Source organism: Beta vulgaris, chromosome 2 (assembly GCF_026745355.1).
Source record: "Beta vulgaris subsp. vulgaris cultivar EL10 chromosome 2, EL10.2, whole genome shotgun sequence".
Taxonomy (NCBI): Eukaryota; Viridiplantae; Streptophyta; class Magnoliopsida; order Caryophyllales; family Amaranthaceae; genus Beta; species Beta vulgaris.
The window spans coordinates 46274421-46291340 of record NC_079203.1 but is presented as its reverse complement, the minus strand read 5'-3'; the positions used below and the strand labels follow the sequence as shown (position 1 = coordinate 46291340).

Below are 16920 nucleotides of genomic sequence, written 5' to 3'. Positions count from 1 at the left end.
AATATACCAAAGCAATCAATGCACGCACGTGCATAAAAATTGAAAGAATACTAGTTTGATTATATGAGAAGAGCTTACGTATTGTTTGTTTTGCAATTGTGATGGATCTTGAGATAATTTAACAGTTATATTTGAGGATTTGGATTCGGCGTTTCGAGGGTGTTTATTTATTTCTTGATTTAAAGTGTAGTAACTCGGGACAATAAGTCCCCATACTTCAAACCGCCACCATATTCTACATATCTTAGAGGAGCTTACATTTATTATGAAGATAAAAGCTAATAACAGAAAAGCATACAGATTCAAGTCAGCAGGAGGGAAGAGGAAGAAGGTGATTAGGAAAATGACACAAAAGATAGAAGTATTGTAGTTAGTTGTGTAATGTATGTATATTCTCAACTTCTAGCCTTCCTGCACTGATAAATTTTAATATCAGCACTGGATTGGAAGCACCAAGCCAACACCTGATGAACAGAGACGTTATGACCTCACAAAGTGCGTGTTACAGCCGCGTGCATAGCATCTGCAAGATGAGGTATAGTCTTGGAGCTTAGACCTGCCATGCTAATCCTCCTGCAAAAGTAAAGATTGAGGTTATACATATGCTATGTTTCATAAAGAACATAATATTATTAGTTGTTAGTTCAACTGCTACATCCTACAAGAAGATGGTTTGGACATCACTTATTGGAACCTATCTGAACTTATTGAAACTTATTTTGTAATTTACTTGAGCTTCTCTAAACTATACAAACTCATTTTCCCAAAAACTTGATCTTTTTAAGGTGAAGAGAACATACCCTAAGTAGTAATGCATAACTGAGATAGCAAGGATATTACTACTTACCCATCAGATGTCATATAAATGTGGTACTCTTTAGTCATGAAAGCAACTTGCTCCTTGTTTAATCCGGTGAAAGTGAACATCCCAATTTGCTTGATTATATGACTCCAGTCACCTGGTGTACCTGTTTACAACGCGGGGAAGGGGAGCCAAGAAGAGAGGAACTTTAATTATGCCACTGCAAATGTCATCCCAGATTCGAAGCATTAGGATGGAAAAAGGACCAGCCACATGAAGCAAGAATATGCAAGCATAAGAGAAAGTTGACCTCGAGTTTGCAAAGCATCAAAGAGTTTCTGCCTCATGCTAATTATTCGTTCAGCCATTGCCTTCAACTCAACCGTCCATTCGTCATACATATTCCTTTAAAAAGTAGAAAAGTTCCAGTCATGAATAGAAGATTAATTTGATAGGAAGAACCAGCATCTCATTACTTTTTAGCTATGTTACTCGGACTCAGGTACACATGTCGACCACGGTTACGTGTCTAAGTGTATGACTCGTCTATCTTGCAAATATTTTCCACAATTTTGGCACAAAAAAAGTCTCAAAGTATCCATAACCCGTCAAAGAGTAGAGGATCTGATACTTGAGGTAAAATGAAAGAATCCAAGTAACATAGGATTTCAATCAACAATTACCTGTCCCGGAGAATAGTAGCCACAATGGATGCACCATGAATGGGAGGATTTGAAAACATGGGTCTAGTTACCAACTTAAGTTGACTTTCCACCCTATTTGCAACATCAGCTGTCTTACAGACCTATTAAATTGGAGACAAAAGAATCGGAAAGAGAAATTATAAGGTGTACATGCATCCAAGAAATGGGAAGTGTGAGCTTTACGTGAAACTAAAGAAAGACGAAAGTGAAGAAAAAAGAGTTGTGAAGAGAAAAGAGTGAACTTTCTGTGACAATGAGTTCTTACAATGCTCAAAGCACCAACACGCTCCCCATAGAGGCCCATATTCTTAGCATAACTCTGAGCCAAAAGGCATTCACCACCATCAGCCACAAACATTCTAACAGGCTTTGCATCTGTGTCCAAATTTCCACTTGCAAATCCCTGGACAAACTCTTCATAATAAGCGAAGAACAAACAAACATCCATATTTCTCCTAACCGCCCAATATATATAACACCAATTATGATTATTAATACGCAATTCCACTTGTAAATGATGTACCTGATAAGCACTGTCAAAAAAGGGTAGCAACCTTTTAGATCTCATCAATTGCCTGATCTTTTCCCATTGTTGGATTGTGGGGTCAACGCCAGTTGGGTTGTGAGCACACGCATGAAGCAGCACAACTGCCCCTGATGGAGCTGAACCAAGATCTTCTAAGAGGCCTGGTGTTCATAGAAAATTAATGTATTTAATTCATAAAATTGTACACATTTGGATAGGATAAAACAGATACTAGTATTAATGATTTTCCACCTTGAAAATTTAGTCCACGTGTAGCCGGATCATAATATCGGTAAGTCTTGACAGATAAGCCAGCCAGTGAGAATATCTTCGGGTGGTTTCCCCATGTTGGCTGGGGAATGTATATTGTCCTCTGCAAACAAAGCAAAGTACAAATCACAAATGATCCACAAATTAAAATTTTATGAAAAATAAATGGATAGTATTTGGCTTATACGGGAATTCACCTCATGATAGTGTCTCGCCAAAAATTCACCTCCTACCCTCAATGAGCCTGTACCAGATAAGCACTGGACGGTAGTGACTCTATTCTCTTTAATAGCAGGGCTATTGCCAAGTAATAGACAAACAGTAGGAAATCTGTTAGGCTCATCAGCTATGTTCCAAAGCTCTAAGAGATGTGAAAGAAGTGAACAAAAACTGAGGTCCAAATTCAGAGGATCTACTCATTATGATGTGTGTTTTAAGGACAACAATCCCAAATCAGAAAGGATATAGCTCCATCAATTGCTGTTATTTTTACTTTCCTGTCATTTTGACATCTATGGGATGAAAAGCGCAATTAGCTTGTCAACTCTACTTACTCTGTTTTTATCCTTTTCATTAGCTACATTAACATCCTCATTGCCTCACTGCCTCCAGTTTTATAATTATTTACGATACTGAGTAACAAGCCATCTCCAAATTCAGATGAGGGCAATAACTTTCCACATATGCCTTCAGGAAACAAAATAGTGACCACTTACAGCAAGTATACCATGTGATTCAAGTACTATATATTAAATGTCTGGATCTGTGATTCTTTATGCAAAGCTAGCTGCCTCTAAAATAAAATAACTGATTTTCAGATAAACTGGAAAATGGAAATACTAACGCCTGAACTTTCAATTATTTTTAAAATGGAAATACCAACAATCAAAGAACAAGTTCTCATAACTTAGAAGAGAACCATAATTATGGGTAGGGGTGAAAGTTATTCGGATAAAATCCAAAATCCAATCCAATCCAATCCAAATTAGTAATTCGGATCGGATTCGAACTGTGTTCGGATTGGATTCGGATTGAGAATTTTTGAAAAATTGGATTTTCGGATCGGATTGGATTGAGGGTAATTGGATCCAAAAATCCAATATAACCAAATAGTAATATGCCTTGTATTATGTATCTGGATTGGGCTTAAGTGCTTAACTGATTTTTTATTATAAAAAAACCTCTTCCATAGTCCAATACACATAGAACTTCAATCCTTCCCCTAAAACACTAACTGCACTTAATTCCTCATTTCCAAAATCTACTAGGCTGATGTTGTGCTTAATTTATTTCATCGAAAAATTAAAGTTTTAAAAAAAATCGGATTTTCGGATCGGATCCAATCTAGAGTATGAAATTTCGGATTGGATTGGATCGGTTAAACCCTAATTGGTTTGGATTCGGATTGAAAAATTGAAATCCAAATTTTATTCGGATCGGATTGGATTAGGCCCTAATCCAAACCGCACACCGAACTTTCACCCCTAATTATGGGTTCAACAGCATTATTATGCAAGTAATCCATTAGTTTGACAGCGTTTATGCATCATAGCGTCATGCTTGACAAGCATACTTGATATCTGAAATTCAAGGCAATTACCTGTCTGCACCAAACATCAATTTAGCACTCAATTTATTGAATTCTGCAAGCCCGGTAATCGGAAGGTATTCTTTAACTCGAGACCTGAACAAAATTGAACAGATATCAGCCATTTCTTTCCTCAATAACGACCCAACTTATATCGACAGCACTTGTAGACTTGCCTATCGTTAACAAGTTGCTGCTCAGCTCGTCTCACCACATTCAAAACCAAAGGTTTACCTTCCTAAAATAGCACACAAGTAAGAAAAATAGTCATGGTATCTCCTAATATCACACGACACTAGTTTTAAATTGAAATAAATCAAGAAAAATCTGTAAAATGCTAGCTACTCTAAATAATAAGAGCCATATATTTATATAAAAATACTATGATCGAATCTTAAAAGATCATTGTCTTAGTGCAAAAAGACCAAGTTTTGCTGCTTCTTTAACCTACCTTAAGGAGCTACAGTAAACTTAAGCTACAGAAAGATCTAGAAGTGGAATATAAGATCTATGTTTAGCCCTCAATGAGAGTTGCCGAGCGTAATAACTTCAATGGTGAAATATCTTGAATTAAGAAATCTAGAGAACAGAAGAATATTGAGAGCATATTACCTCAGTTCGATAAGCACCGACACCTAGATTCAACTTTACAGGACTTGGGTCATTGTTGTATGCAACAGTTACCTGTTCCGAAAAATATTAAAAGCTAAAAGTAAATGGCAAGCAGTCAATGAAGAATATTGTATTGTTTTAAGCTGAGTATCCATAAGAGACCGAGACTGAGTAACTACATTTTTGCAGACAAGTCAGTAACATCTAAGAAGGCGGATGGATGAAGAACATAAAAAGCAGCAAAGGAAGATTCCTTTGGCTGAAACAACAAATTAAAAGCAGCATCTGTAGGAATCGACCAGTAGTTTGATTTGTGCACTTTTGATTTGTGCACTTTTGACAAGTTACACATCTATTACCACTAAAGAATATTTCTGCTCATCATCACAGCTAGATCAATTAACAATCCGATGCAGGATTCCAAAAAAACGATAATAACTTTTAGATTGCTATACATTTGGCAACAATTCCTGTTCAAAAATGCTTTATGCCTCGCAAATAAACCCATTTCAAACCACCTTGAACAACATCTAGTAATATGGAGCACGTTGGTCTTTAGTATATATGATAAGTTGATAGACTATGTTCAAGAATTTGGTCGAAATGTAGACGGTTGCAATGTGCTGATAAACAAAATTCGAAATATTAGTGTTTAAACTTTAAAGTGAAGAGAGAACTTCATACATGATCCACCAAAAATTATAACACGCCGAATTAATAACGAAGTACACCCATGTCCTCATCTGTTAATACACACTTAAACACCTATAATTGCTAATGGGTTTGATAATTGACACCATAAAATTTCCTACTTACGCCCTTTACCAAATACTCCTACCTTATGGCTTATACAATACTTCTATCTGCTCATCTTACTTGCCAAATTTGCCAATACAATTACTAATGCCATCTATTACCCACTATTTATTTACCCAACAAAAACAAACAGGGCTACAAAGAATTCTTCAATCCAAAAACACCTCAGTTACAATAAATGGAATTCTCAAGATTTCATTCTAGTGCTTCTAAATACAAATTTAAAGAGCTGGTAATTTTTTGCCTCAATCAAACAACTTATATCACATAAACTTAAAACCAAAACAAGCAAATAAACAAAAAAAAATCTCAATAACCAACTCCAACAAATTCATAAAGCTGAAACCTTTGCAACCATAAATTGAATGAAATTAATCAAAATCAAGTCTAATCATAAGAAACAAAAACAACCCATCAATCATAAACACATAAATTCTTCAAATCTTCAAAAATTGCATGATTTTATACCAATAAAAATAGGAGAGAGAGTTTTTACCCCAAGAATAGGATCTTCAGGAGCTTTAACAACATGGGCAAACACAGAATTCGAATTCCCATCAAACCCAGAAGTTATTGATGCATACAATCCTTCATTTACAGAGGATTCCATTGTTGACACCTCTAAATGCCTTGCTAAAGTGCTCAACCTTCGATTTGTTACATCCGAGATATCAAATTTATGCTCCATAATTACTAATATCAATTAATTGATTCCTTTTCTCTTATTTGAATACTTGAATTCAGCCTCTCTTTTAATTTCTGCTCTCTTAATTTTAGATTTTTATGATGAAATTGGGATGAAGTTAGTTGAAGAGGTGATTGAAATTTTTGGAGTGTAAAGGAAAGAAGAAGAGAAAATTGTTACGTGCAAGGACGAAGCGAAGATCTGGAAATGGGACCTACTTTGATGGAAGGTGACACGTGGATTTGGACCGAGCTTCGAGGTGGATTATTAATTATGGAAAGCCTTATCTGAAATCAGACAAGAACAACCTCGTTTTGTTTGATCAAAATATTAGATTCAGCTCATCTTCGGATCATCGGATGTACTCAAGTCTTAAGTTACTCAACGATCACGGTGAAACAGAAATAGCGGCATATCTTTAGACGATGAATTTTAATAACTGTTGGGAGTTGGGACTTGATAAAGAGTTACCTAATTTATAAGATTTGTAAAAGTTGACTTAACTCAATAATTCAATTTAAAACTAATCGGAAAATTTATGGTTTTGATTGAGACTTTGGAGCTGAAATATAAATTGGATCGACTCAAACCGGTCTGAAAATATAATGGGTTAAGTTTGAGTTTACTTTTTGAACCTGAAAATAACCTAATTTAGGAATCGGGTTATTTTCAGGTCTGGTCAACCTAAAATTAACCCAGATTTTCAGTACTTATAAAACTTATTCTTATTTGTATGGGCTAAGCCCGTTTAATTTCTTGGATTGTCTAAATTTCATTTTAGGCCACTAACCCAAACTTTCATAGCTTAGCTAGCGTGTATAGTTGAATTTCATTTCAGGTCATTTTGTGTTGATTTCGGGTCAACCCAAAATTAGAGAGCTCGAGTTTAGGTTATGATTTTTGACCTAAAATTAGAATCAGGTCGGGTTTGGGTTAGGGGTAAGTGACTTGAAATATAAATCAGATTAACCTGAAATTGACCTGACCTGGCGTGATTGCCAGCCCTACTAATTTATAAGAACTCACTAACTAAATTAATATGAGACCTTTTGGGAAGGAGTCAAAAAAAATGTGTGCAGGCTAGGCCCAAAGTGTAATATCATACCAATAGTGGAGTTGTAGGTGGACTCGTGGGCTCGATTGGTTTTATAGGTGATACTATATCTTTATATTTTTTAAAGGTAAGATGAAATGGGGCTCATTTGAGGAGGGATAAGGAGAATTATTCAAATGAGTCCCTTGAAGTATGATTCCTAGATCTCTGAGATACAAGCAGGAAATGATGTCACTACTCCACCACATCAATTGTAGGCGACACTAGATATAGTAATAAAATACATACCAACATCTCTATGTGTTTTAGTAATACTTGATAAATTCCCTTTGTATTATAATGGTAATAGGTCTCATCACGAGATATGTAATTTTTCTTGTTAATTTTTAATTTCCACTCAGTATCACTTAAGAAAATGCTATTAGTAGGAAATTTCAATTAAAACTTGTGAGTGACTACTCAATCGGGCTTTGTTTTTTGAGGTAAAAGAACTGTGAGAGAAAACTAGCTGACTTGAAGTAAACTGAATTTATTCCCAAACAAACAGGTCCTGGTCACTATGATCAACATCTAGTTAATGTCTTGCTCATTGTTACGACCGAAAAAATCACATCGCAAATTACAAAATAAAATTTAGCGAGAACTAAGAGGAGTTCTAACAATTATCCATTTGCGGCTGATGGTGGTCGTAAGAAATGATTCGTGCCGGCCTTCTTCTAAGGGACAACTAAAGATGGTTTTACTTTGTTGTTGTAGTTTCCATTGCCACCAGCAATTGAGATTGATATTGCCATGTGTGCCAGACCGCGACCTAATTTAATTTGTTATTGCAAGTACTAGAATCTATTACATTAATTTCAACTAGAATCATATGACGTATTAGCAGGGGTGGTTCTTGGAAGGTGCGGGCTGCGCGACCGCGCATTTAGGGCCCCCCGGCCCTGGTGTTGGAGGGGCTCCAAAATTTTGTACTTAAACCTGTACTACAAATAAATTAGCAACAAATTGATGTGGAGGAGTTGGTAAGAAAATGCGCTTTTTAAAGCTTAGATGCAAGGTTTGAACCCTAGCGTACACAAAATTACCTATTTTTATCTTTGACAGCAAGCTAGCCATAATTACTCTATCTTTTTTCCCTCCTTCAGAGGCAATAAACCATTTAAGAGACAATTCATTAATGTCTCCTACATTACTTCATGAATTAAATTTCCCCAATTCTCCAGATTCATGGAGTTCATCTTTATTCTTCCTGTCTTATAATTTGAAGAGATGATTCCTTTGGTACTAAATTTTAACAGTTTAATCTTCAATTCTATCATGAAATTGATTATTAAAACGTTAGAATTCGTTAAAGATCCGATCTTTCTCTTATATATTCAGCAGAAGATCTGATACAAGGAGATTTACATGTTTCGAAAATACAATATACAGTCTTTTAAATGGAGGGAAAAATTGATAGTCGAATAATGGAAACTTGTGAAACTACATCAAGATAGCAAGTAACAACACAATATTTTCTTCAAAGGTAATTCTAAATCTGTATGTTTTTCAATTTTATATCAAATTAAATAATTCTTATTAATTACTTCTATTTTGGTTGATAAAACTGAAACTTTATGTGTTGTTTGTATACGGTTATAGGAGACTAAAGGTTAATTTGTTAATTTAAGTCAAATTTGGAACAAGCTTGGAGTCTTGGACTTCTACTGCTATCTTTACTCTTTATGCTCTACTTTTTTTAAAAAAATATATATCTTTATTTTGTGTATTTGATATGTTTAGTTACTTTTTGATTCAAAGTCGAATCAAAATTCCTGGTTAAAAATTTGTGTAATCTTTTTCGATATGATCGACTCAAGAGTCCCAAGTATGAGAATTGGAGCACGGCCCCGATAATATTAGCCTGCCCCTGTGTATCAGAATCAACAAATAAGAAAATAGTAATATACAAATATACAAATTTGTGAGACAAAAGATTTATTATACGGCATATTAGTAAACATTAATAACATTACACAAGCGTATGATATATTATGGCATTTTTTTTAATAACAATAACTTAAAATAACATAGAGAGTTGCATGACTGCTTGACATATTGGCAAGTTATCGAGCACTTCAAAGATAAGCGGTAGCACTGAGGGCAAGCCGCAAGCATATATGTTCAACGTACACATTTGCTTTAGAGCATCTTCCTTCTGTCTCATACGTACTTAGATACTCTAAACTTCATTTGACGATGCAACCTTACTTTTTGAAACTACTTGCATCAATGAACGTCCTGTAGTAACTCTCCAAGACGTATCCATCATGATAACTATGTGTCTCTGACTTGTTTTTCTCATCTATGTCGTCCATCCTACTTTTGATGGATGGACATTCACCAATGTTATCTGTTATGACAGATCTGTATGTGTTATTTTTCAGAGTAATCGTCCTTTGAATTTTTGAGGAATAAAACATTTTGTTAGATAATGACTTCCTACCTTTGAAGTATTGTTATTAATCAATATATAGTGATTACAAAATAATAGTCCTAATTAGTGGCGGATCTTGACCAATAATTTTACAGGGTTGAATAGCCAAATTAAAAGCTTAATTGTAAAATTTAAATGATGAATAAATAAATTAAAGACAATAACAAAAGCACATCATCAATGTTTAAATATATTGTTACGATTGGTTTCAAAAAACTTGTAACTAATGTAATTGTTCTAAATCCTTACCCTTCAATTTTTAAGCAGCTTTATCCAATTATTTGTTTGACCAAGATCAAAATTTCAAGGTATTGAAAGAGTAGTTTACAAGTGGGTAGATTCCTTAGAAATTGAATGAATAATTCATTAGTATTATTAGTAACTAAATCGATTATCTAATTTTTTTTCTTAAGGCACGACAAAAAGAAAAGGTAAATCTATCGTTCATGAATGTTAGGAATAATTTGAGAAAAAAGTTATGATTAATTTAGCAACTTTAAAAAAAAACACGAAGATACTAACAATGAATAAAAGATTTTTCAAAATTAGGAAAATTATAAGCCAGAGATATAAGGAAAAATAAATAAATACTTATAACAAATAGAAAAGATTTCTCAAAAAGTAGAAAATTATAAGTCAAAAATAAAGGGAAAAAGAAAAAGAAATAGAAAAGAGAAAAAAGAAAGGCTTAAAGCATGCCTTGAGCTAGGATCGAACACGAGACCACATTTACTATGAGCATCTTATTGTTTCGCGCACCACTATGCCAACCACACTTTTATGTAGTACTTGACAGTTCAATCATTTAATTTTATGAAACTAAGAGGGGCCAGTCCCCTGCCCGCCCCTCTCTTATAATCCGCCAGTGGTCCAAACCAAGTTCAAAAGCCAAACTATATTAGGATACTACTTATACAAAATTTATCCTAAAACAGTGAGAAAAATTGTATCCTAATACATTCTCTATCACACCCCGCAGTCATAGCAGGAGGAGGATGAACACTAGCTAAGAATGAATTTTAAATCCAAAAATAGTTGCCTGTGAAGTCCTTTTGTGAAAATAATATATATTTTTCTCTATCACATTCTGTATTTGAAACCTTGGAGTTGCGAAAAATTGCTTCCTATAAAAAAATCGATTACTAGAAAGGAACGTAGAATAAATTAGAGACGTATTTCTTTTCTCAAAAGTTAAGAATATATATGACCTTTCTATAAATTAATAAGTCACAAGTAAAAATAATGATTATTTTTATTAGAAGATAATTCCCTTATCTGTATTGCTTGATAAAGGTACATTATATACATGAATATAAGCTACTGTCATGGCTCTAATCTAGGGGTATCACGTAATATATGGCTAAACTAATGTAGGAGATACACATCATATAAATAGATGATTTATAATATCACAAGAATAATTACATATATTCTATTACACCCCCGCAGCGGGAGGTTGGCGGATGTTGAGACTGTCTTGAAAATCATCAAACAATACGCGCGGAAGTCCTTTAGTGAAAATATATGCAATATGATAACAGGATAGGGCACGAAGGACGTGAACTTTGCCACGTTTGACCTGTTCACAAATGAAATGGATGTCTGTTGAAGCTATGATGTATAGCGCACACCACATGTGAGTGTCCCACATTGATTAAATAAGAGAGATGAGTTTACTTTATAATGCAAAGGGGTTAGTCCCCTTATTGCCATATGGTTTTAAGGCGGAACCTCCTTTGTGTTGTGAAGTGGAATCTCTCTCCTTGTGATGGGTGCAGCCCAGGCCAATATTTAACACCATTTCAATATAGTTAGTGCGTTGATGTTGGACTGGGTTACCAGATAGATAAATCGCACTTACATTATTACAGTAAACAAGGGTTGCTTTATTGACCGGGATATGTAGTTCGAGTAATAAGTTACAAATCCAACAAGATTCAGAGACCACATTGGCAACTCTGCGATATTCAGCCTCGGCACTGGACTTAGATACGGTAGGTTGCCTTTTAGATGAACAAGAAAACATATTCTCACCGAGAAATATAAAACACGCTTAAGAGCATCCATGTGTTCATCTTTGGGATCATGCATGTGTAAGCATACCTACTGAACATCATAAGAGATATCAGGTCTAGTGAAAGTGAGGTATTGTAAGGCACCTGCTAGGTGGCGATACTTGGCCGGGTCCTCGTAAGATCGATTTGCCATTAGAAGAGTCGAGTTTGCCTTTGGTGTCAAGAGGAGTAGCACATTTTGTTTATGAATCTCTCTGCATATTTTGTTTATGAGAGATAAAGTCCATGGGCATGGCGAGTAACTACAACACCAAAGAAATAGCTTAAGTATCCCAAGTCTTTCTTTGTAAAGTCCGATCTAAGAAGAGACATGATGGATAGCTGAAGGGTATCGAAAGAAGCTGTCAAGATTATGTCATCAACATATAACAAAATCTTGGCAATATTAGAGCCTTGTCTGTAGATAAACAAAGTGTGATCAAAGTTACTATGGGAGAAACTAATGGTAGCCACATAATTCGCAAATCATTGATACCAAGCCGTGGGGCTTGTTTATGACCATAAAGTGATTTCTTCAATAAGCAAACATGATTAGGATGAGTGGCATCCTTAAAACCCATTGGTTGATGCATGTAAATTGTCTCATGTAAATTTCAATGTAAAAACGCATTTTTAACATCCAATCTATCAATAGGCCAAGCTTTTGATAAAGAAATGTTGTGAACAATCCTGATAGTAGCTGATTTAACAACTGGGATAAATGTTTCGTAACAATTAACTCTAGCTTTCTAAGACCTGCCATCACCTATAAGACGGGCTTTATGCCTCTCAAAAGAACCATCAGATTTCTTTTTATGTCGAAAAATTCACATAAAATGAATGACATTAACACCAGGTGGACAAGGTATTACTAAATCCCGCGTCTTATTTTTAATAAGAGCATCAAATTCATCATGCATGGCCATTTCCCAATTTGGGTCATGTAGTGCACTCACTCGATTGTTAGGCATAGGAGAAATAGAGGTAAGAGAAGTGGTGCACTGAAATGAAAGTATTTTCTGTGACTTAGTAATACTATGTTGACTACAGGTTGCCATGTGATAAATTGGAGGAGCAAGTGGAGTTGTGGAAGGGATTTGAGAATTTGGGCTTGAATGAGCTAGCCTAGACTGCTGGAGAGGAGAAATAGTGGGGCGACTGGTGTTTTGGTGAGGAGCGAATGAGAGTGTAGGGTATCGCAGAGGAAAGTTGGGCGGGTGGGCTAATGAGGGCCCTATAGGAGAAGTTGTTGTGATGACGTTGGCTAATTGATCGGCAAGGAGTTTGAGACGGTTGCAATAGGTGGAGGCATTAGGAAAGTCTCTGAGATGAGTGTTGGTAAATTCTTCTTCAAGGTGTACAACTCGGGTGGCTTTGTTGTCATGGAACAAATCCGCCAATTTGTTCCAAGCGTCTTTGTCTTCATCATCCTGGTCAATGATGGTATTGAGAATATCGAACGAAATTGTGCTATAAATCCGTTGAAGGACAATAATCGATCTGTTTTCAGAGAGCCGGGTCGTTGGCCATAACGACAGACTCTTTGGTCGCATCTGCTAGTGGGGGTAAGGTGTGATCATAGACGAGAGTAGTGCGAGCATGGAGTTTAATAGGAGTAGCCCAATTATTATAGTTGTTGCCTTCAAGATCAAGAACTAAAGGGATGGCTTATTTGATGTTGGTCACAGTGGTTGCTGGATGGATTTGTCTGCCATGATCAGTGAGAGAGAGGAAGAATAGGAAGGAAGAAGAGCAAAGAGTGCTAGAGTGAGAGGCGGAAACTAGGAAAGAGTAACCTTAGGCAACTAATACCATATTAGAAGATAATTTCCTGATGTGTATTGCTTGATAAAGGTACATTATCTCTACTATATAAGGGAAGGGGGGAGCAATGATGTCCTCTTTTGAAATGCCTATTTTGCCCCCTTCCCTTTCTAAATTACAAAAGGAATGTCAAAATCAAAATCCATTCAAAGAAAACTACCGTAAATTAATTTAGAACACTCACTCATAAATCACTTAAAAGAAGAAACTTTACAAATCACTCATACAATTGAGAAAATCACTTTATAAAAATTACACAAATCATTCAAATAATCAAGAAACTTTATTAAAACTTAAAATTAACATACAAACTAAAACTAATAACCTAGAATGTCAATACATACAAAAAGATTTACAAAAATTTACTTACAAATCACTATTCTCAAGAACCATTCACAATTAATGATGGGCCATGATAAAAAATAGAGGCGTATTTGTAGTGAAATAAGAATTTAGAAGTTAGACAAGTAAAAAAATTATTTTCTTTTTTTATAGTGTTTCCTATATATAATAAAACTTTTACATATATTTGGACCTATCTTTTCTATTATATAATAGCGATTAATTATCAAGGTAAAAAGGTTTATTTAAAATATCATTCAAGTATTAAGTACAATATATCTCTATTATACTCCCCCCGTCCTCTATTAGTTTACCCCTTTCTTTTGCATAGAGTTTTAGGAGAAATATTATTGTGGGGCATACAAAGAGAGAGAAAAGATTATTTATACTTAAAGTTGAATATATGTGTGATAAAAAATTTGTGGTCCCATTTCAAAAATAGCAAAAAAAAAAAAAAAAAGAAAGGGGCCGGTAAACTAATAAGGGACACCCTTAAAAGGAATACGGGTAAGCTAATAGAGGACGGAGAGAGTATAAGGGAAGGGGGGAGCTATGATGTCCCCTAATGAAGAGACTATGTTACCCTCTTCCCATTCTAAATTACAAATCAAAGGGGGCCGGCTTCAAACAAAAATACTAAAAATATAATTATAACAATCACTCACAAATCAACTAGAATCATAAAATTGCATAATTTACGTTATGCAAATCACTAAAATGAGGAAACTTTACAAAAACTTAAAAATTCACTTACAAACTACAACCTATGAAAAAATTGACTTGAAATCAAAGTGTCCACTTTCTTTACAATTTGAAGTACTGTACTTAATTAAAAAATCAACTAAAAAAATTATAATATTGGAAATTATAAATAAATTCAATAAAATTTCAATTTTGTTCATAGAAATTAACTTTGAAAAGTAAAAAAAAAATGTGAGAAACTTAAGTGACAGAAAATAAACCAATTAAATTTTGTAACTAAAAACAATTATACTTCTTATGCCTAATGTTCAAATTTTGACTCTTATGCCGAAGAAAATCGAGTTTCTGTTTTGAAAAATAATATTCAAGCACGTATCGGAGGCAAAAAATTCTAGTATACATGAATATAAGCTACTCTCATGGCTATAATCTAGGACTATCACGTGCTATATGGCTAAACTAATGTAGGAGATATACATCATATAAATAGATGATTAACAATATGACAAGAATAATTACATAATTCTATAAATTTTGAAAAGTAACAACTAAAAAAGTGGAATCTATTCTTTTTAATTTTCATACTTATGTTTTAACTATTTTTAAAATGCAATTGAAAACGAAAATGAAGAAAAACGATAATAAACATTAAAAAAAATACACTTTTTTTATATAAATTATTGAAGTGGGTTTTTTTTTGATCCATATGAACCACAAACCCAGTACAAAGTACAAAGAAAGGAATGGGGGATTCGAACCTATGACCTATCGTTCAAAGCACCTTAATCTTAATCACTAGGCCAAGACATCCTTGGTAGTGAGTTATACATATTCTCTTATATTTCTAAATAAGTGAAACATCTTTTGCACTTCCGAATCACAACTTTGACTAGTATAGATATCTATCATCATCTTTATGTACCTTGAGACTTATTTTATAACAAGTTACCTGATACCATTTTTTTTATATAATTTTTTGATAATTGGGTCAAAATTAGAAATATAGAATATGAATAGTAAGATGGAAACTTACTGATGACACGATTGCCAATCAAGAGAGCACCAACCTTATCCCACTCCCCCTCATTGAGCACACTCTTTTGAACTTTTTCCGCGCACATTTTTTGAGCAGGATTTATTATGTGAGCCCAAACACCAAATAATTTGTCAGCTTCACACTGGACCTCTTTTTCCCCTTGTTGAAGCTGAGCCATATTTGATATTCAGCCCCCAAAAAACTACTGACAGTTATTTACAAGCAAATAAATAACAATCTCTGATGCTTGGATAGCTTAAGTGTATATCTGAGCAAGTTAAAGGGTCCTTCTTATAGAAGTGGGGAGTGAAACACAAAAGTTAAAGCATTACTTCCTAAATTAGCTTTAATTATTTATGCATCGTTGTGGACCATTCCTTTAAGTTGAAGGATTATATTCCCGATTACTGTTTAATTAATTTAAATTCCAAAATATGAACAATGGCGTTGGATTTGATGTGATTGGTCTACTTTAAAACCAAATCTTAGCTTATTTAAGCTAAGCAGGACCCAAATCTATTCTATTATAATTAGTGTGACATGATAGAAGGAATATAATTTTTTGATATATGTAGTGACATTCAGTTTAGTCATTTTAATTTAAAACAAAGACAATTGTATATCCTAATATGTAGTTTCCCTTCAAATATTAATACACCAAATTGATAATATAACGAATAAGCCATATGTAAAATCTTAAACCAAGAATATGGGTTTAATGGTATGACTTCCTATCTCCCATATGCAAGATCAAGGTTTAAACCTTGGTGGATGCAAAATTTCAATATTGTTTAGGGGCTTGTTGGGTCTCTGAGTGAGTGGCCCTGTACGAGAGTAGCCCAGAGAAAATTCATCTTACCACGAGTTTCCGAAATGAAGCCCCAAAAAATGTAAAATCTTAAAAAGTCTAAACTTCAGTCTTCAGACGATAATAAATTTACAAATAATTGGTTATGTATATTTCTCGACACTCTAAGGAAAAGATTTGTGAGCTATGTGGATGTTGATTCTTTAATTCTCTCCGACTCCCTCAGTCCCTCTACCTTGGCTTCACGTACATCATAGACCATGGTTACCCATAACTTTGTAATTAAAGAGGATTCTAGAAGATATGCATGCTCGGCATTATTTTTTCAGCTAATTGTTAGAGTTTTAACTAGGTGAAAATACTAGTTTAGAAATATGAGTATTTGGCGGTGCAGTGGTTTAGGTTGTGGTTAGATTTAGAGGTAGAATCCAGGTCGAGCATTTTTACCTCAGGTCGAGTTAGTACTTAGTAACTAGATATTGACAAATTCCTCCTCCTAGCTCATATCTTGTCCTCTTTAAATATCATTTAGATGGAATCCATATCGTTAGGAGGTGGGCAAGAACACAAATATAATATATATCAACTTGGCAACAAGAGAAGTTGGAACCCAATCAGAAG

The 16920-nt window shown here is 34.4% G+C and overlaps 2 protein-coding genes across 2 annotated transcripts; both read right to left on the bottom strand.

Moving 5' to 3' along the window:
* Window positions 1–254: 254 nt before the first annotated feature.
* On the bottom strand, window positions 255–6251 carry LOC104906385 (aspartate aminotransferase, cytoplasmic). The gene is made up of 12 exons (XM_010695127.4): window positions 5815–6251; window positions 4503–4574; window positions 4067–4128; window positions 3903–3986; window positions 2500–2599; window positions 2285–2405; window positions 2030–2193; window positions 1772–1909; window positions 1486–1607; window positions 1113–1207; window positions 848–968; window positions 255–573 (listed from the first exon to the last, which is right to left on the bottom strand). Exons 1-12 carry the CDS (start codon window positions 6004–6006, stop codon window positions 489–491), a joined length of 1356 nt encoding a protein of 451 aa, XP_010693429.2. The 5' UTR covers window positions 6007–6251; the 3' UTR covers window positions 255–488.
* Window positions 6252–9017: 2766 nt separating this feature from the next.
* LOC104906386 (hypothetical protein) lies at window positions 9018–15760 on the bottom strand. Its single transcript, XM_010695128.4, has 2 exons — window positions 15489–15760; window positions 9018–9449 (listed from the first exon to the last, which is right to left on the bottom strand). The coding sequence occupies exons 1-2, from the start codon at window positions 15667–15669 to the stop codon at window positions 9304–9306; spliced, it is 327 nt and encodes a 108-aa protein (XP_010693430.1). The 5' UTR covers window positions 15670–15760; the 3' UTR covers window positions 9018–9303.
* Window positions 15761–16920: the final 1160 nt, after the last annotated feature.

What these genes read in the sequence shown, in the direction of transcription:
- LOC104906385 (XM_010695127.4), bottom strand. Translation starts at nt 6,006, where the DNA reads ATGGAGCATAAATTTGATATCTCGGATGTAACAAATCGAAGGTTGAGC. An exon ending in GTGTTGGTGCTTTGAGCATT is followed by an intron (nt 1,608 to 1,771) that starts GTAAGAACTCAT and finishes CCAATTTAATAG; the next exon opens with GTCTGTAAGACAGCTGATGT. An exon ending in GCTACTATTCTCCGGGACAG is followed by an intron (nt 1,208 to 1,485) that starts GTAATTGTTGAT and finishes TACTTTTTAAAG; the next exon opens with GAATATGTATGACGAATGGA.
- LOC104906386 (XM_010695128.4), bottom strand. Translation starts at nt 15,669, where the DNA reads ATGGCTCAGCTTCAACAAGGGGAAAAAGAGGTCCAGTGTGAAGCTGAC. An exon ending in GATTGGCAATCGTGTCATCA is followed by an intron (nt 9,450 to 15,488) that starts GTAAGTTTCCAT and finishes CTGTCATAACAG; the next exon opens with ATAACATTGGTGAATGTCCA.